Source organism: Giraffa tippelskirchi, chromosome 6 (assembly GCF_054371585.1).
Source record: "Giraffa tippelskirchi isolate mGirTip1 chromosome 6, T2T-mGirTip1v1.2.pri, whole genome shotgun sequence".
Taxonomy (NCBI): Eukaryota; Metazoa; Chordata; class Mammalia; order Artiodactyla; family Giraffidae; genus Giraffa; species Giraffa tippelskirchi.
The window spans coordinates 76,427,140-76,446,010 of record NC_137280.1 but is presented as its reverse complement, the minus strand read 5'-3'; the positions used below and the strand labels follow the sequence as shown (position 1 = coordinate 76,446,010).

The window sequence follows — 18,871 nt, the reverse complement described above, 5'->3', positions numbered from 1 at the left end:
TCTGCCTCTGGTCCCACCGCCCTTTTGTAGGCCTGGACCTCTGAGATGTGGGAGAGGACCGATTGTGGACATGCCCAGTAAAACGGAGAGGAAGCAAACCAAAGACACGGTCCCCAGTGACCAGGCTGGGGATGACAGAACAGGAGACAACTCACTCTAACCAATTAGGGCAGAAAAAAGTCACAGATTTAAGTTCTAAGCACACTGCACGTTTGTACCTTTAAGACACCCTCTGGCACCAAAACCCAGAAGAGGTAAGAGGCCCCAGAGTGCCTAAGATCCCAACCCTCCGTGAAGTAGGCCCCTGTCCCCACTTCCAACCCAGAGCAATCTGCTCTTGGGGAGGGCCTAGAGGAAAACATCATCTCTCAGCTTGAAGACCCCAAGACACTGAAGGGCAGCTAAGTGCAGCCAAACCAAGCAGGGCCATGTAGGCCTGGAATCCAGCCCTCGGGCCCACAGATGGTCAACCAGCCAGGGGAGCAGGCGCAGGACAAACTGCACACGGTGCTGCAGAAAGCATGGGGAGGCTCAAGGCAAGCCCTGGGGCAAAGAAATCAGAGGCCTCTGCCATTGTGTCAGGCCTCCAGCAGGGTTCCAGGATAGGCTCTGCCTACCCAAGGGGCAAGGGGCCTCCAGCAGCCCTGGACCCCGGGACAACCTCTCACCCAGAGCCTGGAGGTCACAGGCTGAAGTAGTCTGCAGCCAGGCGCCCGTAGATGTCTGTGGTCCAGAGCACGTGTGCACGGCCTGAGGCCAGTAGCAACTGGTGCAACTCAGCCTCCACACGGGCAAACTTCTCCTCATTGATGGAAGCTTCCAGGAGGACAGAGGCAGGTGGTGGCCAGGGCAGGCCCTCATAGCAGTCCACGGGGAAAGGGTGCACCACTGTGCGCAGCTCAGCCTGCACCACTGAGTCCCGCAGTAGCTCCCTGAGCCCTGCCACGGACAGTGGGTTGCCATAGAGGCCGAGGTAGCGGAGGCTAGCACAACGAGTTAGCACAGGGAGTGTGGCCAGCAGCTGGGTATCAGCAAGCTGGCACTCGGTCAGCTCGAGGTGCAACAGTGTGGCTGCTGCTGCCTGCAACAGACCCTGGAAGGGCTCCAGCTGGCTCCCAGACAAGTCATTGCCACTCAGGTCCAACTTCTTGAGGTGGATAGCATGGGAGCTCCGTGCCAGGAAACGCAGGTCCTCAGGCAGCAGGGCACAGAAGGCTAGCTCCAGGCTCTCCAGGGGGCTCTGCAGGGTGCTGGGGGGGGTGGGGACACAAGGGGTCACAAATAGGCAGAGCCAGGGGAGGGTCTGCTGGAGGTAAGGGAGAGGCAGGGCCATAGCAGGGTCCACTCACCTGAGCAGCTGGTCCAGCCGCCCTGAGAGGAGAGAAGAGCCCATGCTGAGCTCCCGCAGACAGGTGAAGCGGCCCATCTGGGCCAGAAAGTAGCGGAAGTTATCCTCACCGTCCACGGAGGGCTGCCGAGAGTCCCCATGCACATAGTGCAGCCGCAGGCTGGCCAGGTGCTGGAAGCGGGCCACGTGTGGGATGATGACAGATAGGCCACGCAGGCCCAAGTTGTTGAAGCGCAGGTCCACGCGGCGCAGGCAGCCTGCATCCAGAAGCTGCAGCAGGGCCACGGTATTGCGCATGGGCAGGTCCTCAGCCCGCAGGTCCCGACAGCAGAGCCGCAGCGGGCTGCCTACGCTGCTGCGGAGTGCCTCCCGCAAGAATGCATAGGAAGCCCGGTTCACCCGGAGGTCCACACGCACCTCCACAGGAACAGGGGCCAGGCCAGGCTCTGCAGTCCTGCCCTGCTGCTGTGCGATGCACGTGCGGGCCACAGCTGCCGTGCAATCCCACATGCTCATGGTGCCAGGGTCCTGCTCCACGCCGTCATCCAGGAGGCCCGTCATATCCAGCACCCGCAGCGCATGCTTCCTAGGAGCATAGGTTGGCTGAGGCAGGAGACAAGGGAACAGAGCCCACACCCACTCCCAGCCACCTTGGGACAGAAGCAACAGGCCTATTTCTGCACTGAGCCCTTGCACCAGCCTGGAACCTCTTGGGGGACCCACTCTGCATCCCCCTACCAGGCCTGAAGGTCCCTCCAGTGAGCACATACCTGCAGAGGGGCTGCGTGCCAGCCTCAGTCTCCGGGGTGTGGAGCCGGGCAGTCAGGCCCAGGATCACGGCTTGCATGCTCTCTGTGCTAGGCCGCTCCTGCAGCAGGGCTCGGCTGCAGTGGGCACACTCCTGCAGCAGCTGCTGGAAGCTGAGCAGTGGGAAAGGCCAAGTGTGCACCAGCTCACGCAGCACTACCGTCTTCTTGTCCATGAAGGCCACTTTGAACAGCAAGGGGAAAAGCTCTCGCGGCAGCAGGGGCAGGGCCTGGCAGGCAGCCGACTGGCACTGGAGCACCTGCCGTGTGCTCAGGAACACGAGGGTGTGCATGGCGCTGGGCCAGGCAGGTCACCTGCAGGGAAGTGCCCTTCAGTGGGGAGGACAGACTCCAGCCCCACACCCTCCATGCTGGTAGTGGAAAAGTTCAGCCTGGTGCTCGGACCAGAGCAGAGAACCATGGCTCTGATGAGCAAGTGCTAGATGCCTCGCAATAGGCTGAGTGAAGGAGAAAGGAGAACAAGGCCACCCTCCATCCTGGGCCCCCAGAAGCATGGGGGCCTCTCTAGGGAGACAGAGCCACCAAGCAGCATATAAACAGCAAGGCACCAGAGATGACCAGCCTGTCTAGGTGTGCTTTGATGGCTGCTGCTCTGCAGGGCACACCATCTGTTTTTCAGGCCTTCCAAATCACAAAGCCACTTATCAAGAGATCCTCCCCTTCTTAAACATAGGAAAAAGCCAACCCCCACCCACCACCCTCACCCCTGGCCAAGCACTAGAAGGATGAGATAATCCCAGGGGCTGGAAGGTGCATCACAGCACCCTCTCTCAGCCGCCTCACAAGCTCCTACAGGCTGCCCTTGGATTCTGCACAGCACAGCAAAGAGTAGTTGAAACTATAGATATAGTTTAATAAACAGCAGGACAAGTAGAAAGGACCAGAACCCAGTGAACTCGGAGTCTGAAGAGCTAGAGTAACCCAAGCCCTCAACATGTTCTGACTACTATCTTTCCGGAGCACTGTCAGGCGTGGAGACCCTTAGAGATTTACAGAAAGAAAGAATGCCTCACCCATCGAGGTCCTTGCCACCTGTGTAAATGTCTCTTTTCCCTGGAGAACCATGTTAAGTGGACAAGTATCAAACCCATGGGATTCAAAGACCCCAAACTAGGGGCCTTTCCTGAGATGGGTAGAGACAGCTGTCAAACGTATATCCAAGCTGACAAGAAGCACAAAAGAGATACCTGAGGCCACAAGGTACCTGCATGTCAGCTCTGCTGCTGACTTACTGTGTGCCAGGCACCTCATCCTCAAAACTGCCTCCAGGCCACTTCCCTGAAAATGTTAGGAAATTAAGACCTAGGCCTTGCCAGACAAAGGTCACAGCCCGGGTAACGAGCTTGGGAAGGGTGGCAGCCTGGCCCGAGCCCCAGCTCTTGCGGACCTCATACACAAGTCCTTAGGACGCTGGTTCCTGAGAAGCCCGGGACGTCAAACCTCGGTCTTGCTCTGCCTGAGGGCAAATCTCGCGAGGACGATTCATACCTCGCTGTGACAGGACAGACCAACCGAGCACCTGTCACAAGAGAAAATGAAAGCAGCCAGTGTGGTCACTATGGGAGGAGTCTCGGCGTGGTGGCCGCCGCCCCCTCCCACCGGCCCACCGCTCCAGCGTTTCCCTGAAGACGCCCCCGCACGGCTCCTCCGGGCCTCCAGCGGCGGGACCCCGTCAATTCGAAGCCCTCCGTCTCTCTGGTGGGGTCTGCCTCTCGAAGACGGACCGTCGGCCCCCAGGACCCAAGGCCGCTCAGCTCGGCAAACGACTCGGGTCTTCCCCTTCCCGCAGCCGCCCCGCCCGGGTCCCCCGCCCCCGCCCCCGCCCCCGCCCCCGCCTCCGCCTCCGCCTCCACCTCCGCCTCCGCCTCCACCTCCGCCTCCGGTGTGGCGCCGCCCCGAGTGCCCGCACCCTCCTTGTGCGGCCAGGCAGAGAAGGAGCCGCAAGCCGCCGTGCTCCGTCCCCAGCAGGTAGCCCGCGCTCACCCGGACCCAAGCCTCTGCCACCGCCGCCGACCCCGCCTCGCCGTACGTCGCGCCCCGCCTGCACGTCGCGCGCCGCGATGACGTAAACGCACCTCATTGGTTGCTTCAGCAGAGCCCCGCGGATTGGCTGCCCCAGCCCGGGGGCCGCCGCGGTGTTACGCCGCCAACGCCGCCGACCGTCCCCATTGGCTGGCGGTTGGCATCGCCCTCTAGGCGGGAGATTCGCGGGGCGCCAAGCTTCCGGCGACCATGGAGAGGCTGCAGGACGTGCGGGAGCGGTTGCAGGCGTGGGAGGGCGCGTTTCGGCGGCGGAGCGGGCGGCGGCCTGGCAAGGTGCGGGCTGCCCGTGGGCGGGGAGCTGAGGGCGCGGCATCCGCCTGACGCGTTCCTTTTACAGGAAGACGTGGAAGCGGCGCCCGAGGAGACCCGCGGTGAGCCCGCGGGCGCGGGGTGGAGGGAGTAGCCAAGGCCGTGGGCCGGAGGCAGGAGGCCTCCACGCCCCTTCCCAGGGGAATCCTGACTCCTCAACTCTAATCCCCCGACTCCGCTCTCAGCGCTGTACCGAGAGTACCGCTCCCTGAAGGAAGCACTGGGCCAGGCCGGCGGCCTCGAGCTTCACGGCTCGGGGCAGTCGCTTCCCGCGGCGGCCAAGCAGGTAACTGGGTTCGACATCCCAACCTCTGGGTCAACATCCTGTATGCCGGACCTGGGAGGAGTCATGACCCAACCTCTGTGGAGCACAGAGCAGGGGAAGGGGGGGCGTGGAGGAAGGGCAGCCCCTTCTCGGTTTTCTCGGGGGTGGAGACATCTCTGTTCCCCCTCGCACACCAGGTTCTCGAGTGGTTTAGGTCTCTACTGTCTCCTGCAGATGTTGGAGCCCAGTTGCTGGGGGCACCACTTGAATCGGGCTGCGACCCAGAGTCCCCAGCCTTCATCAAGGTGGAGCCCTGAGGAGTCTGCGCAGGACTATGGGAAGAGGCTTAAGGCCAACCTAAAGGGCAGTCTGCAGGTAAGGGTTGAGGGCCCTGCAGACAGTGTATCCAGCCTGGGTCCAGAGCTGCAGGTGGCCCCAGGCAGAATTACCAGATACCCATCCCTATCAAGTCTCTCACAGGTAGTCACATGCTCACCTGTGCATACAGCCAGCACAGCTCCTCAGAGGAGCTCAAGGTCAGCCTCTACCCTCAGCTTCCTTTATGTCCCAGCCTTTTGCTTCTCACTTTACCCAGCTGTTACAGGTGGGGCCTCCAGTACATATGAGTCTGTAGCACCCCAAGGGCCTGAGTTCCTGCTTGCTTGTCTCCCTCCCAGGCTAGGTCAGCCCTGGGCCGAATACCCCAGCTTGCACAAAGATCCTCCTCCAAGATCCCTTCACCGGAGCCACCAGGCACAGCAGCTGCCCCCATCTCTCCAGAAAACGTCAATGAGGTGCTCCCTCAGCCTCCCAGGCCCCAGCTGAGGCCAGGCCGGCTCCAGCAGCTGAGGGCATCCCTGAGCCTGCGACTGGGCTCCCTTGACCCTGATTGGCTGCAACGGTGTCACAACAGGACCCCAGATTTTCTGGAGGTTCCCAGGACCTGCCAGCCTGGCCTGGGTGCAGAGGATTCACAGCTTCTGACTCCAGCTGTTGTGTCTGTTCTCAGCCCCAGTGCTGGTCCTGAGGTGCCTTTGCAAGGCCCAGAGGCTCCAGCCCTACCAGCAGCTGGTGTCAGTGCAGGGAAGTGTCAGCCTGGTGACCGTCAAGGCAAGAAGCGGAGACAGAGTGGGGAGCTGGAGGGAAGCCTTGCACAGACCCAGCAGGGCACCGACCAAGCAGGACCCCTGCCTGAGGGAGCTGGGGACTGTCCAGAGCAGCCTGTGAAGGCACAGCCCCCAGGCAGGATGCCAGCCTCCAGGTATCATTGCTGTAACCTCCCAGCGAGGCTGCCCTCAGTTGAGCCAGTGTGGAGAGGGCTGTGGGCACTGCCGAACTGTGCATTTCTTCCAGATCTGCCATCCAGGACGGGGGGAACTATGTGCGGCTGAACATGAAGCAGCGATGCTATGTGCGGGGCCGGGCCCTGCGGAGCAGGCTCCTTCGCAAACAGGTGAGGAGGTGGTACCAGGTGCTCCTCCCACCTGCCCTGCTGCTCGCCCTGTGACCCTCTTTTGTGTTCCTAACCAGGCATGGAAGCAGAAGTGGCAAAAAAAAGGGGAGTGTTTTGGGGGTGGTCAGCCCAGAGCCCCAGCCCAGGATTCTTCTTCCCAGCGTGGGCAGCTCAGCCACTGGGCATCTCGATACCCTCAGCCCGGTGAGGCCTCTGCCCTGGACTCCAGCCTGCTTACAGGGGTGTCGTGCTCTTTGGGGAGGCAATTCTGGCTCAAGCAAAGGCCCTACTAACTCCCTGCTTCTGGTCCAGAACCTCTCCTGGCCCCTCAGAAGGAGGATGTCAAGGCTGCAGATGGCGTACAGACCCAGCCCATGTTACAGGAAGCGTCCCTGAGGACAGCTGCAGCTTGCTGCCAACTCTCTGGTGAGTGAAGAGGTGGAGGAGAGGCTGTAGCAAGTTGCTTTCTTGGTACTATGATGCCAGACCAGCCCAGGTTCCTATTCTGTTCATCTGTTTTCAGCAGGCGAAGACGACACTGAGCCTGGGGCGCCTGAGCTGCTGGTGCCCATGCCCATGGCACCCTGTCCGCCTCTTTCCGTGCCTCCACTCTACCCACCGGGGCCCTCGGGTCAGGTGGCAGGTCAGCAGATGCCTAACAGCCCAGGCCTGGATGGAAGGGTTAGGACGACTCAGAGCCGAGCTGACTGACACCTGTGTCCACAGACACGCCGGCTGAGGTATTTCAAGCCCTGGAGCAACTGGGACACCAAACCTTCTACCCTGGGCAGGAGCGTGTGGTCATGCGGATCCTGTCTGGTGAGTTGGCTGGCAGGAGCATGGTGGGGCTGAGGCCAGGCTGCAGGACGGCTGTCTTGACTCTTGGTCACACTCAGGTATGTCCACCCTGCTGGTACTGCCCACGGGGGCTGGTAAGTCCCTGTGCTACCAGCTCCCAGCGCTGCTCTACTTCCGGCGAAGCCCCTGCCTCACCTTGGTCATTTCTCCTCTCATGTCACTCATGGATGACCAGGTAGGTGGACAGGGCCGATGGACACATGCAAAAGGCAAGGACTGGTATCCATGGCTCTGCCGACCCACTTGGGCTGCTGTTTCTTGCCCCACCCCCACCCCAGAGCTGCATGTTATCAGGCCCTTGTCCACTCTGTCCACAAATTGGCAGTGGCCCAAAGACCCAGTCCCACCCACCAGAGGAGCAGCTTGGTAGGAGCACCCCCACTGGGACCCATCCTCAGTGTGCCTCAGTCAAGGCCCACAGGTAGCTCTGGACTCTGCCCCCGCAAAGGGCCTGGAGGGGAGCCAGCAGTAGTTGTTGGGTGAAACCATGCTGGAAGGCCTTTGGGAAAGGGCCAGGGCCATGCAACAGGCTGTGCTCCTGTACCTGCAGCTCTCTGGCCTGCCCCCCAGCTTGAAGGGGGCCTGCATTCACTCAGGGATGACCAAGAAGCAACGGGACTCTGCCCTGCAGAAGGTGAGGGGGCCTCCCAGGGCCAGACAGGCCGAGCAGCGGGCGGAGCCGGGTGCCGCTGCTGACCAGCGGGCCTCCTCAGGCTCGCGCGGCCCGTGTGCAGGTGCTGATGCTGAGCCCAGAGGCGCTGGTCGGGGCCAGGGGCGGCACCCTCCTCACTCAGCTGCCGCCGATCGCCTTTGCCTGTCTCGACGAGGCCCACTGCCTCTCGCAGTGGTCCCACAACTTCCGGCCCTGTTACTTGCGTGTCTGTCAGGTGAGCCTTGGGTGGGTGGGGCAGTGAGCAGACCAGGGAGGGTAGGTTGGCTGTTTAACCACTCCCCTGCACACAGATGCTGCGGGAACGGATGGGTGTCAACTGTTTCCTGGGCCTCACAGCCACGGCCACACGCAGCACTGCCCTCGACGTGGCCTGGCACCTGGGTGTGACCGAGGAGTCCGTGCTCAGAGGGCCAGGTACCATCCCTGCCAACCTACACCTCTCTGTGTCCTCGGACAGGGACCTGGACCAGGTAAGCGTGCGTGCGTGGGCCTGGCGGCGGCCCTGCCTCCCAGCTCTCTGCAGTGACCTTCGTCCCCACAGGCGCTGGTGACGCTGCTGCGGAGTGACCGTTTCCAGGCTCTGGACTCCGTCATCATCTACTGCCACAGGCGAGAGGACACGGAGCGTGTCGCCGCCCTGCTGCGCACCTGCCTGCGGGAGGCCCGGGACATGGGGCCCCACGGTGAGGTGGAGGCAAGCCTGCGCCCAACAGATGCGCCCCAGGCACACGCCCCGCCTGACTGCCCTGTGTCTTCTCTGCAGGCCAAGCGCTGGAGGCTGTGGCCGAGGCCTACCACGCTGGCCTGTGCAGCCGTGAGCGGCGGCGGGTGCAGCGGGCCTTCATGGAGGGCCGGCTACGCGTGGTGGTGGCCACGGTAGCCTTCGGGATGGGGCTAGACCGGCCGGACGTGCGGGCTGTGCTGCACCTGGGGCTGCCCCCCAGCTTTGAGAGCTACGTGCAGGCGGTGGGCCGCGCGGGGCGTGATGGGCAGCCGGCACACTGCCACCTCTTCCTCCGGCCCCAGGTGGGTGCCCACCCCACCCCTCACATTTCCCCCAACCCCGCCCGGGGCTGTACCCCACGTTCACACCACGCTGCCTCAGGGCGAGGACCTGCGGGAGCTGCGCAGACATGTGCACGCCAATGCTGTGGATTTCCTCACTGTGAAGAGGCTGGTGCAGCGCGTGTTCCCTCCTTGCGCTTGTGCCCGGCGGCCCGCAGAACAGGAGGGCGGCAGGAGTGGGGAAGTGCGCTTAGCTGAGTCCCCTGTGGCTGTGAGCACCCAGGATCCTGGCCAGTCCAGCATCCTACACACACCCCGGTGCCCGGGCCACGAGCGGGTGCTCCCAGTGCAGCCAACCATGCAGGCCCTGGATATGCCGGAGGAGGGTGAGGAGCAGGGGCATGTGCGGTGGGGCTGGGGGGTCCCACAGGCCCCGAGTGAGCTCTGCTCTGCCCGCAGCCATTGAGACACTGCTGTGCTACCTGGAGCTGCACCCACAGCGCTGGCTGAAGCTGCTGGCACCCACCTATGCCCGCTGCCACCTGTGCTGGCCCGGGGGCCCCACCCAGCTCCAGGCCCTGGCCCGCAGGTGAGCACATGTCCTACCTGAGCTGTCGATGGGGACAGAGGACAGGGCTGCCGATCACACGCCGCCCCCCCTGGCACAGGTGCCCCCCACTGGCTCTGTGCTTGGCCCAGCAGTACCCCGACATGAGGAGGGGATGCAGTTCTGTGGAGCTGGATCTGGTCGAGCTGGCGGACTCTATGGGCTGGGAGCTGAGCCCTGTGCGGCAGGCTCTCCTCCAGCTGCAGTGGGACCCAGAGCCTGGGACAGGTGTGCCCACCCCCAGCCCCGCTTGCCACCCGCTCCCCACCCCTCCGCCAGTTTCTGACACCCTATCTGGCAGGTGTGCCACAGGGCACAGGGGTGCTGGTGGAGTTCAGGGAGACGGCCTTCCACCTGCACAGCCCGGGGGACCTGACGGCCCAGGAGAGGGACCAGATCTGCGACTTCCTGCACGGCCGTGTGCAGGCCCGAGAGCGCGAGGCCCTGGCCCGCCTGCACCACACCTTCCGGACTTTTCACAGGTGCACGAGGAGGTGGGCAGGGCCTGGGCCACCCCACCCTGCCCCAGGCAGGCCCCTCTGACAGGCTCTTCCTTCCCCAGCGTGGCCTTCCCCAGCTGCGGGCCATGCCTGGAGCAGCCCGCCTGGGAGTGCAGCAGCAGGCTCAAGGCCTTGCTTAGTCACTACTTTGAGGAAGAGTCAAAGCAGCTGGGGGGCCTGGAGGCAGAGGACGACCCTGAGCTGGGACAGGACAGGGTGAGTGTGAGGGCCCAGAGAGGTGGCTGCAGAGTATGTGCCCATCTGCGGGCACACACGCGCCTCCTGGCGCCGTGGCAAGCCATGCGCAACACTGAGCTGTGCAGAAGAGCAAGCAGTGGAGGCCGGGCTGGCCTGACTATGCCCCCCACAGCTCCAGGACTGGGAAGACCAGATCCGCTGGGACATCCGCCAGCTCCTGTCCTCCTGGCCAGAGCAGCAGTTCTCAGGCAGGGCTGTGGCCCGGGTCTTCCATGGCATCGGTGCGGACCTGGGAGGCCTAGCCCTGAGGGAGGTGGGGGCTGGGGGCACACCTGGCCCAGAATCCTCAGCCGCTTCTCCTCCCCCTGCAGGGAGCCCCTGCTATCCGGCCCAGGTGTTTGGGCGGGACCGGCGCTTCTGGAGGAAGTACCTGCACCTGAGCTTCCCTGCTCTCGTGCACCTGGCCACGCAGGAGCTCCTGCTGTGGGGCCGCTGACCACCCTCCCGCAGAGGACCCAGTGCCCCCATGTCTCACACAGGGGCCTGAGAGGGGCTGCAAGACCACAGCATGGGGGTGGCGGGTGTAGTAGGTCCTCAGGGTAAAGATGGAGGGGGATGCAGTGATCAGGACAGTAACCCACCACCCCGAACACAGCCCACCATCAGGAGTACAGGAGCAGGGAGGCCCCAAAGTGCAGAATAAAAGCTGCTTGAGTTGTTTTCAGGATCCTTCCTTCCCCTGGGAACAACCCCATAGTCTGGGGATGACTCTGCACAGCACCTGTCCCAGAAGCACACTCCACTTTATTGATAAGTCCGGCCTTCCAGCTCAGGCCAGGGTGCTGGGCGCAAAGCCCAGGTACAGCATGGGGATGGCTGAGAGAGCTAAGAAGAGAGAGAAGCAGAGGCGTGGCCCCAGGCTATCGGCCAGGGCTCCCGCTAGCGTGCCCACCAGCAGCTTCCCCAGCAGCTCCAGAGTGGCCAGGAGACTGTAGTGTGTGGCCTGTGGGATGGAGGGAGGATGTTACATCAGGCCTGCTTGGACTCCAGGCCCAGAGCCCCCAATGTTGCAGCCATGTCCCTCACCTGCAGGGCACTGGGTGCCAGCTGACTGCAGCGCATCATCATGGTGAAGGTGGTGGTTGTGACCAAGCCCCCCAGGAGGTGCTGCAGACAGAGGCTCAGCAGGGCTGCCCCTGGGAGAGTGGGGGTCAGTAGGGCCCAGGACCCCAGGCTCCTCCCCGCTGTGGCCCACCCCTCACCTCTCAGAACAGTGCCAGGGACAGGGTTGGCTCTGGGGCTATTCAGCTGGAAGAGCAGGGTAGTCTGGAAAGCCAGGCCCCCAAGATGGAACTGAAGCACTGACCTCAGGAGGGGCAGTGGCGGCCTGAGGGGGAGACGGGGCAGGTCAGAGGGTACAGGGAAGGAGAGGGGAGCAAGTGGGTAGGGTGCACTGAGGGGCTCACCAACGCCTGGCCAGCAGGACCCCACCCAGGGATGAACCGGCGATGGAGCAGAGCACAGCACCCACACCATTCCACAGCCCCAGCTCTGGGGTGGAGATGCCACCGTCCAGCAAAAGCAGTGGGAACAGGCCACTGGCACCCTGCTCACCTGTGGAGAGAAAGTCAGTATGGGCGGCCTGCCCTGCTTCTCCACCTTGGCCTCATTCATGCTCCCCCAGCCCTGCCTCTGCTGAGCCACAGAAGCCAGCAGACAGCCCTCAGGTCAGACCCCACAGAGGGAAGGCAGTCCTGCACCAGTTCTGGGGACCCACCCGTGCTACTGCCTGACTCACCCAATTTGTAGGTGAGCACGAAGCCTGCTGTCCACAGGGTCCCAGGCACGGCCAGCAAGTCCTGCTGAAGGTGCAGGCTGGGGCTGGGGTGTGCTGAGAGCAGGGGTGCGAGCGGCTGTCGCAGGGCTGGTGCCACCCAGGCCGCAGCCGCGGCCAGCCAGTAGGTGGAGGCCAGGAGCAGGAACAGCAGTGTCCAGGAGAGCGCAGGCAAGAGGGCCAGCAGCCCGCCGCTGGCCAGCGCGGCCCCCAGCTTGTAAGCAACCACCTGCACAGTATTGCCGGGGCCCAGCTCGGCCGGCTCCAGGAGCCTCACGGCCAGCATGTCCAGAGCCACGTCCTGCACAGCCGCAGCCAAATTCAGTAGCAGAAGCAGTGCCGCCACCTGGACAGGCAGCGCGGCCCCGCCGGCAGGAGGCAGGGCTGCCAGCAGCCCGCACACCAGGCCCAGGGCAGCCGTGCTGAGCGCCAGCCAGCCCCTTGGGGAGCCCCACGTGTCTACCAGCGGGGCCCAAACGAGCTTGAACAGCCACGGCGCGTACAGCGCCTTGGCCAGCCCCACGCGCGTCAGGGAAAGGCCGCGGGCGCGCAGCAGCACGGGGAGCAGGCCTGACTGCAGGCCGTAGGGCAGGCCCTGCACCAGGTAGAGGCCGGCCAGAGGGAGCAGCTTCCCGCGCATGGCCAGGGGGCGCGGCCCTGGGGTGGGGGCCGCGTTCAAGGCCAGACGGGTGGGATGAGGGGTGCCACTAAGAGCAGGGGCAGGGCCGTTCCCAGGGAGTCCGGTCCGGTCGAGTCGCGACGGGGTTAGGCGTCACACAGCGGCATGACGGGCTGGGTCAGGGGTGGCCACGCTGGCATCCGCGACCGCGCCTTCGGGTCCCCGAGGAGCTGGCTGTCTCGGTGGCGGGGCTGGGTAGCCCTCGCGCGCCACAGCGCAGCCTGGAAACGAGGCGGCCATAGAGGACACGAGCGGGCTAGAGCGCCGACAGCCCGCGCGCGCCCCCGGTGGCCGACTGGCTTGGAACGTCGGAAACCGGGGTCCATTCAGGTCCCTCCCCGGCCGTCTGATCTGGCTCCCAGAAGCCCGTCAGCTTCCGAAAGTGCCGCAGGTGTCCCACCTGGGCCCTGGTGGCTGCAGGTTCCGCTGGGTCGCCTAGCAGCCCCCACAGAGAACCAGTCGTCTCAAGCCCCACTGTCTGCGGCTGCTTCCTTGGCTCCGGTGCCCCTCAGCTCCCTGAGCTCGTGGTCTCAGCGCCCTCTGTAGGCCGGTGGCTGAAGAGGGTCGTGGAAGGCCGGCGCTTGTGGGAAAGGCCTGAGCCCTGTTCATCCCAAGGATGCATTCGGCTGCTGCTCCAAAAGCCCTCGTGTCCAGTGAGGAGGCCAGAGAGCCTGTCTAGGCTCCAGCTGGCCTGAGCGGGGGGCGGGGGTGGGTGGGTGGGGGTGTGGGTCCTTGCCCCCCAAGGGGAAACCCGAGCCTGAGTGCGGGGTCTCACACAGCCTCCCCAGCTCAGAGCTGTGCTGATACTTGAGGACACCTGAGGCCCAGGGGAGCTAGTGGAGCATGCACTGTGGTTAAGAACCCCCTCCCGAGCTGAGCTGGGACCTTGTCCAGTAGTCTCCCCAAGCCTGTGGGTCTCTGAAGCCAGCCAACCCTTAAACCAACTCATAGGCACTTGAGCCAAGACCCTTGGTCAGCTATCGAGGCCATGTAGAGTGAGTTTCCTGTCATTTCTAGGCATTTTGGGGGCCCAGGTTTCCTCTTCTGTGAAATGGGGACTAAAGTGCCCACCACAGAGGACCCACAACAGTGATAGTAGGTGCTCGTCCTTGAGGGCCCGTGTCAAGGACTTATTGTTGGCTGCCCACCTGGGTCAGTCCCCAGCCTGGGTCCTTCAGGCTAGTGCTCCAAAGGGCAACTCTTCCTCACCATTTTCTGAGCTCTCTTCCCCCAAACCTGCCCCAGCTCTTTTCCAGCTCAAGGACTGCATTTGCACGTGGATGTCACACACTCCACACACAGCATGATAAAAGTGACCCATGTGCCCTTCCTGCCCCCACCCCTTAGCCAACATCGTTCCTCCTCCAGCCGTCAAAAGTGGCAGAACCACTGTCACCTGCACCATTTGGAGAACCAAGACACCTTCCTCACCCTCTCACGGTCACTCAGGTCAGTTTCCCGCTGCCAACTCTGCCAGTTCGCATCCAGCCAGCTCCATCCTGTAAGAATGTCCACTCCTCAGGAAACCCTCCGTGACCATTCCCCCCCAGACCCCCAGGCCTACACAGAACCCATACAGAAACGCAGTCAGGAGTGGACAGGCTGCGAAGGTGTACACGGGTGTGCACGCAGCCTCCAAGCAGCCTGGCCAGCCCATTGCTTTATTAGGGCCTGCGGAGGGGCAGGAGCTCGGGCACACAGCCAGCAGGAAGGAGCAAGTCCAGAGGCCCCAGGGCCGAGTGCCCTCAGTCGGAGGTCGTCCCTACTGGCCGGCCTCCGGCCTCTGGCGGGTCCTCAGGAGTACTCGCTGGTGAACTTTGCGTGGAACTGGCTCAGCTTCTCCAGCAGGGGTCGCAGCTTCTCCATGGGGGGCAGAATAGTCATCCTAAAAGAGGGAAGAAAGTAAGCGAAGGCGAAGGCGGTGGCGGTCGAGGGGAGGGGCTGCGCAAGCAGGGCCTCACCGAAAGTGGTAAGTGCCTTCCCGTTGTCCGAAGCCACTCCCAGGCACCACACAGATGCCAGTCTCCTCTAGGAGGCGCAGGCAGAAGAACAGGTCGGGAGCCAGGCCCAGCTCCTGGGGGGTTCGGGGGGAGGATGGGAGGGGACGGTCAGGGAGAACGTCCCCGGCCCCGCGCGCCCTGCCCAGCCTGTCAGTCCCGCACGTCGTACCTGAGCGCGCTGCACCGCACGCGGGGGCAGCTGCACGCGCGGGAAGGAATACATGGCGCCCTGCACTGGGTTGCAGCGGATGCCGGGAGCTTCGTTGAAGACCTGCTCCGTGAGCTTGGCCTTGGCCGCCAGTTCGGCCAGCACCGCCCGCCTCTCCTACGGCCGAGGGGGGAGGGTTGGTCAAGCCAGGCCGAGGCGCGGTGCCCCGACGCCGGCGGCCCCGCCCACTCACCGCCTGGAACCTCGCGAAGGAGGGGTCAGAGGGAGCAGGCGGGCTGACAGCCACGTCTAGGAGGACCTGGCCCGGGGTGGGCGGGCACAGCCGCACGCTCCGGAGCTTCTGCATCTGCTGCTTCACCGCGGCGTCCATGTTCACCACCTCCACGTAGCCGCCGCGGAAGCCGCACCTGCGAAGCGAAGGCGGGCGTCGAGGCAGGGCCGGCAAGGAGAGGGCAGCCTGGCAGCGAAGAGAGCCCGGGCCCCGCCCAGGTTCTGGGCCCAGCCGGCCCAGCCCGCACGCACTCGCCCATGTAGCCCTTGGAGATCGAGTGGAAGGAGGCGAGCTCCTGTCGCGCCGCGTACGGCGGCCCCATCTCCGTGAGCACTTTCTTGAACGAGTGGAACTGCGAGCCCTCGGCGTACACGTTGTCTTGGTACACCTGGACGGGCGGCCGGGAGACAGCGGCCGCGTCACCAGGGCGTGCGCTGCAGCCCGCCGCCCCCTCCCCGCGGGCGCCCCTCCAGCACCTCATCGGCCAATAGGAAAAGCCTCTCCTCAAAGGCGAAGCGGATCACGTCCTCGATGCACTCGCGGGTCTGCACCTGCCCTGGGGCGTAGGGGTGCGACAGGTCCGGGGTCAGCCGAGGGGGCGCTCTGCTCTGCGCAGGGCAGCGGGCGGAGGGGAAGGCTGACCCAGGCGCGGCGGACAGGGGTGCCTGTTCGGGCCGGGGTGGCGGGGCGGGGACGGGTGGGGTCGCGCACCAGTGGGGTTCCCAGGGTTGATGACGCAGAGCGCGCGGGGGCGGCAGTGGTCACGCGCCTGGCGCAGCGCGCGCCGCAGCTCGGCCACGTCGAGCGCCCAGGCACGCTCCTCGTCCAGGTAGTAGTCCACCTGCACCGCGTTGAACTCGGCCAGCGCGGCGGAGTAGAGTGGATACTGAGGGATGGGAATGAGCACGCCCGTGCGCGTGCGACCCTCGCCGGTTACCAGCAACTTCAGCACCGTCTGCGGGTGGGATGGGAGGTGGGGTTGGTGGACCCTCCCAGCTGCGCACTAGGAGCCGCGGTGGCTTCCCGCACTGGCCCCTGCCTACCACAATGGCATCGCTCGCCCCTGTGGACAGGAAGATGTTATTGGGGTCGGCGGGAATGCCTCCATCGCGCTGCTCGAGGTACCGCGCCACGTCCTCGCGGATCATCTGGACGCCAGCGCTGATGCTGTAGGCCCCTGAGCGGGGGGGACGGGGCAGGAAGGTCGGGGTGGGACAAGTGAGGTCCCCTCGCTGCCCTCGTGAGGAGACCCGCCCCCTTCCAGCGGCGGGCCCACCCCTCTACCGGGACAGCCTCCCTCCAGCTCCTGCTCAGGCTCCCCCACCCCCAGGGCTTGGGCGGGTTCTGGCGCTCACCCAGGCTGTGGCCCCCACACGCCTGCAAGATGCGCTCCGCCCTCCTCTTGGCGTCGTCGGGGAAGTCAGGGCTGTTCAGGAGATCGGGGTGGACGCAGAGGGCCAGGACCTGGGAGGAGCGAGTGCTGGGGCCAGGGTCCACAGGCTGGTAGGGGGAGGGTGCAGGGCAGCGCTGAGCCTCACCTGGCGCGGGAAGGTGATAGGGATCTGCCCCATGGCCTGTGCGTCCCCGATGTTGGCACGGATGACCTCGGTGAAGGGCTTCTTTATGCCCTGGAGGGAGGTGGCGTATGCAGTGAAGGGGAAGCTTATCACTTCCACAGGCCTTGTCTCCTAAGGCTGGGGGCAGGTGTGGGGGGGGAGGACTGCCCAGGGCCCTCTTGCCAGGCCCCGGGGTGGTGGGGGGTGGGACAGGAGAGGGGTGGGGGACCGCCGGGGCCCTCTTGCCAGGCCCAGAGGTTCAGGGGTCGGGGGGGGGATGCCCGGGCCCCTCTCGGCAGGTCCAGGGGCCAGGACCATACCTGGCGCAGCTCCTGCTCCAGCTCCAGGGCCCGCTGCACAATGGGGCCTCGCACCGCGTACTCTACCCTCCGGACACAAGGATTCATGGAGTCCAGTGTCAGCACCTTCTCCTTCAGCCCATTTGCCTCCTGGCTGTGCTCACCTGCCCTCAAGGCCATGACTCTGCTCAGATGGGCAGGAAGGAGGCTCAGGAGGCAGCAGATCCAGAAGCAGGGGTGAGGTCAGCCGGTCCAGGCTTGGTGGGCCAGGGCTGGGAAGGGGGAGCCTGGGAAGGGGGTGCCCTCTTGGCTGCAGCCTGCTGGCCCCACTGAGAGGACAGAATAGGCTGAAGAAGGAGCCGGGCTGCCAGGCCCCGCCCGCCTGGGCACAGTTCTGCCCTGGGAGCCACAGGGAGTGGGTGAGAAGGCAGGCGGGGCTTGGGGTGAGGCCCGGTGCCCGCCCAGCGTCCCCAGGACAGGGGGCAAGAGACCCACATGGGGCAGGGACAGGCAGAAGGTGCCTGAGGCTCCATGGGATGAGGCCTGGGGGCGGGGAGGGGGCTAAGAGTCCTGAGGGGTCTGCAGAACCAGGAGGGCTAAGCCCCGAGCGAGCAGGAGTGAGGCCCGGGGCCTCAGCATAGTTACCCCAGTAGGGCTTGGCCGAGGCCCAGCCCTCTTGGACCCCCCATCTTTGCTCCCGGCCAGCAGAGCAGGCCTGTCTCCCAGGTAACTGAGCCAGGCCTCAGGAAACTTGGGGCTGTTGGGGGAGGGGAGCGAGGCTTCAGACACGGGTTCCACTTGGCCCTCCTGCACTGGGGACCAGGCCTGGGCCAGCAAGAGCCCTGTGTTTGGACCTTGGTCCCCCATCAGTGCTGCAAGGCTGGAGTCTCTGGGTTGGGGTGCTGGTGGGGGGCAGGGCAGCTCCGCGCCTTCACAGGGCCCTTGGGACACCTCTGAGGCTCTGGGCTGCTGTCCTGCCCTTTCACCAAACACGTACCAGCCTGGAGCTGCCCTTGGGCTGCACCAGGGGCAGGGTGACCTAAGCGGCCCCTCCCTGAGGCTCCTGATTGGTGCAGAGAGTGGGAAGGGAGTTGTGATAAGCCTCAGGGCCCACCTCCGAAGGCCCTGCAGGGAGCGATAGGCCCCATGTGGCCTGCCCAGCCCCAGGCTCCGACCCCTCGCCGAGGGTCAGGGAGCACCCTCTCAGTGGAGCTGGGCAGGCCTGCGGCGCACCGGCCCCTCAGCTCCCATGGGCGGGAGAGGAAACCGGAGCCCAGGCAACTGGCCTCTCACCTCGCGCCTCCTGCTCCGTGGCCACCGCTGCCTCCCAGAGCGCAGGCCTCTCTAGCCCCCAAGCAGGAGCGCAGGCTGATACGAGCCCAGCCTCAGGCGGAGCCCGCCTCCTCCCGCCCCCTGGCAGCAGGGCCCAAGTGGCAGCTGTGGTGGCAAGTGGACCCTGGGCAGCCGCCCCGGCCCACACGCTAAATTTAACCTGCAGCCTCCCCCCAACCCTGCTCTGCTGGGGACACCCCTCCAACCACTCATGCTCAGGGAAGGGCAGGACCGCGGACCCTAGGCTGACCAGCTAAGTGTCCAGCAGAGGGGGTGACCCCAGCCCATGGCCCCCAGCACTCGTCGCCAGGCCAAGCAACCTGCTAGGGACAGACAAGCTGGCAGGACCCCAGCCCTCCCAAGTGAGGCCCCTAAGCGGCCCTGTCATCCCAACGCATCATGCCTGGCCAGCTCAGAGCCTCTTTGCCAGCCCAAGCACAAGCTGGCAGCCAGGGCCCCAGGGCTGCATGCCAGGACCCGGGAACCCACCCCCGACAGGGAGGCTTCTGACATGAGCCTTGAACCACTTTGCTCTGCTGGCTCTGGCCAAGATCCTTACGGGAAATACCCTCTCCTCTTCTAAGCCAGGATCCTTGCCCTCCAACGAGGATACCCTCAGCCCTGGCCCCCAAGGAGTATCCTTCC

At 64.7% G+C, this 18,871-nt stretch overlaps 4 protein-coding genes across 46 annotated transcripts; 1 reads left to right on the top strand and 3 right to left on the bottom strand.

Annotated features, from left to right (window-relative positions):
* Positions 1-164: 164 nt before the first annotated feature.
* On the bottom strand, positions 165-4,197 carry LRRC14 (leucine rich repeat containing 14). Of its 23 annotated transcripts, none has more exons than XM_081497446.1 (6): positions 4,029-4,197; positions 3,563-3,694; positions 3,363-3,453; positions 2,119-2,469; positions 1,350-1,934; positions 165-1,250 (listed from the first exon to the last, which is right to left on the bottom strand). In XM_081497446.1, exons 4-6 carry the CDS (start codon positions 2,445-2,447, stop codon positions 683-685), a joined length of 1,482 nt encoding a protein of 493 aa, XP_081353572.1. In that variant the 5' UTR covers positions 2,448-2,469; positions 3,363-3,453; positions 3,563-3,694; positions 4,029-4,197; the 3' UTR covers positions 165-682. The 23 variants fall into 23 exon arrangements, with proteins under 23 accessions (XP_081353572.1, XP_081353567.1, XP_081353582.1 ...); XM_081497441.1 differs by having other exon boundaries at positions 3,380-3,453; XM_081497456.1 differs by having other exon boundaries at positions 3,408-3,453.
* A 178-nt stretch (positions 4,198-4,375) lies between these two features.
* RECQL4 (RecQ like helicase 4) lies at positions 4,376-10,805 on the top strand. Of its 13 annotated transcripts, none has more exons than XR_014055905.1 (23): positions 4,376-4,491; positions 4,556-4,589; positions 4,713-4,813; positions 5,027-5,167; positions 5,470-6,053; positions 6,146-6,245; positions 6,323-6,449; positions 6,558-6,671; positions 6,769-6,888; positions 6,972-7,064; positions 7,142-7,278; positions 7,654-7,737; positions 7,817-7,990; positions 8,067-8,246; positions 8,318-8,459; positions 8,540-8,802; positions 8,882-9,167; positions 9,241-9,370; positions 9,450-9,616; positions 9,751-9,870; positions 9,951-10,104; positions 10,259-10,367; positions 10,458-10,805. XR_014055905.1 is itself a non-coding variant. In XM_081497353.1 (23 exons), the coding sequence occupies exons 1-23, from the start codon at positions 4,408-4,410 to the stop codon at positions 10,580-10,582; spliced, it is 3,606 nt and encodes a 1,201-aa protein (XP_081353479.1). In that variant the 5' UTR covers positions 4,376-4,407; the 3' UTR covers positions 10,583-10,805. The 13 variants fall into 13 exon arrangements, 11 of the variants coding, with proteins under 11 accessions (XP_081353479.1, XP_081353477.1, XP_081353478.1 ...); XM_081497353.1 differs by having other exon boundaries at positions 6,772-6,888; positions 7,838-7,990; positions 9,690-9,870; XM_081497351.1 differs by having other exon boundaries at positions 6,772-6,888; positions 9,690-9,870.
* A 65-nt stretch (positions 10,806-10,870) lies between these two features.
* On the bottom strand, positions 10,871-12,812 carry SLC33A2 (solute carrier family 33 member 2). 2 transcript variants are annotated; one of them, XM_081497477.1, is made up of 5 exons: positions 11,885-12,812; positions 11,553-11,700; positions 11,349-11,473; positions 11,173-11,282; positions 10,871-11,089 (listed from the first exon to the last, which is right to left on the bottom strand). In XM_081497477.1, the coding sequence occupies exons 1-5, from the start codon at positions 12,558-12,560 to the stop codon at positions 10,916-10,918; spliced, it is 1,233 nt and encodes a 410-aa protein (XP_081353603.1). In that variant the 5' UTR covers positions 12,561-12,812; the 3' UTR covers positions 10,871-10,915. The 2 variants fall into 2 exon arrangements, with proteins under 2 accessions (XP_081353603.1, XP_081353604.1); XM_081497478.1 differs by lacking the exon at positions 11,349-11,473.
* Positions 12,813-14,186: 1,374 nt separating this feature from the next.
* Positions 14,187-18,240, bottom strand: GPT (glutamic--pyruvic transaminase). 8 transcript variants are annotated; one of them, XM_081497418.1, is made up of 13 exons: positions 18,188-18,240; positions 17,540-17,651; positions 16,916-17,078; positions 16,578-16,667; positions 16,395-16,503; positions 16,083-16,216; positions 15,751-15,994; positions 15,516-15,595; positions 15,291-15,427; positions 15,001-15,175; positions 14,769-14,924; positions 14,561-14,673; positions 14,187-14,484 (listed from the first exon to the last, which is right to left on the bottom strand). In XM_081497418.1, exons 2-13 carry the CDS (start codon positions 17,581-17,583, stop codon positions 14,394-14,396), a joined length of 1,536 nt encoding a protein of 511 aa, XP_081353544.1. In that variant the 5' UTR covers positions 17,584-17,651; positions 18,188-18,240; the 3' UTR covers positions 14,187-14,393. The 8 variants fall into 8 exon arrangements, with proteins under 8 accessions (XP_081353544.1, XP_081353548.1, XP_081353551.1 ...); XM_081497422.1 differs by having other exon boundaries at positions 16,083-16,102; XM_081497425.1 differs by having other exon boundaries at positions 16,916-17,058.
* Between the last annotated feature and the right edge of the window lie 631 nt (positions 18,241-18,871).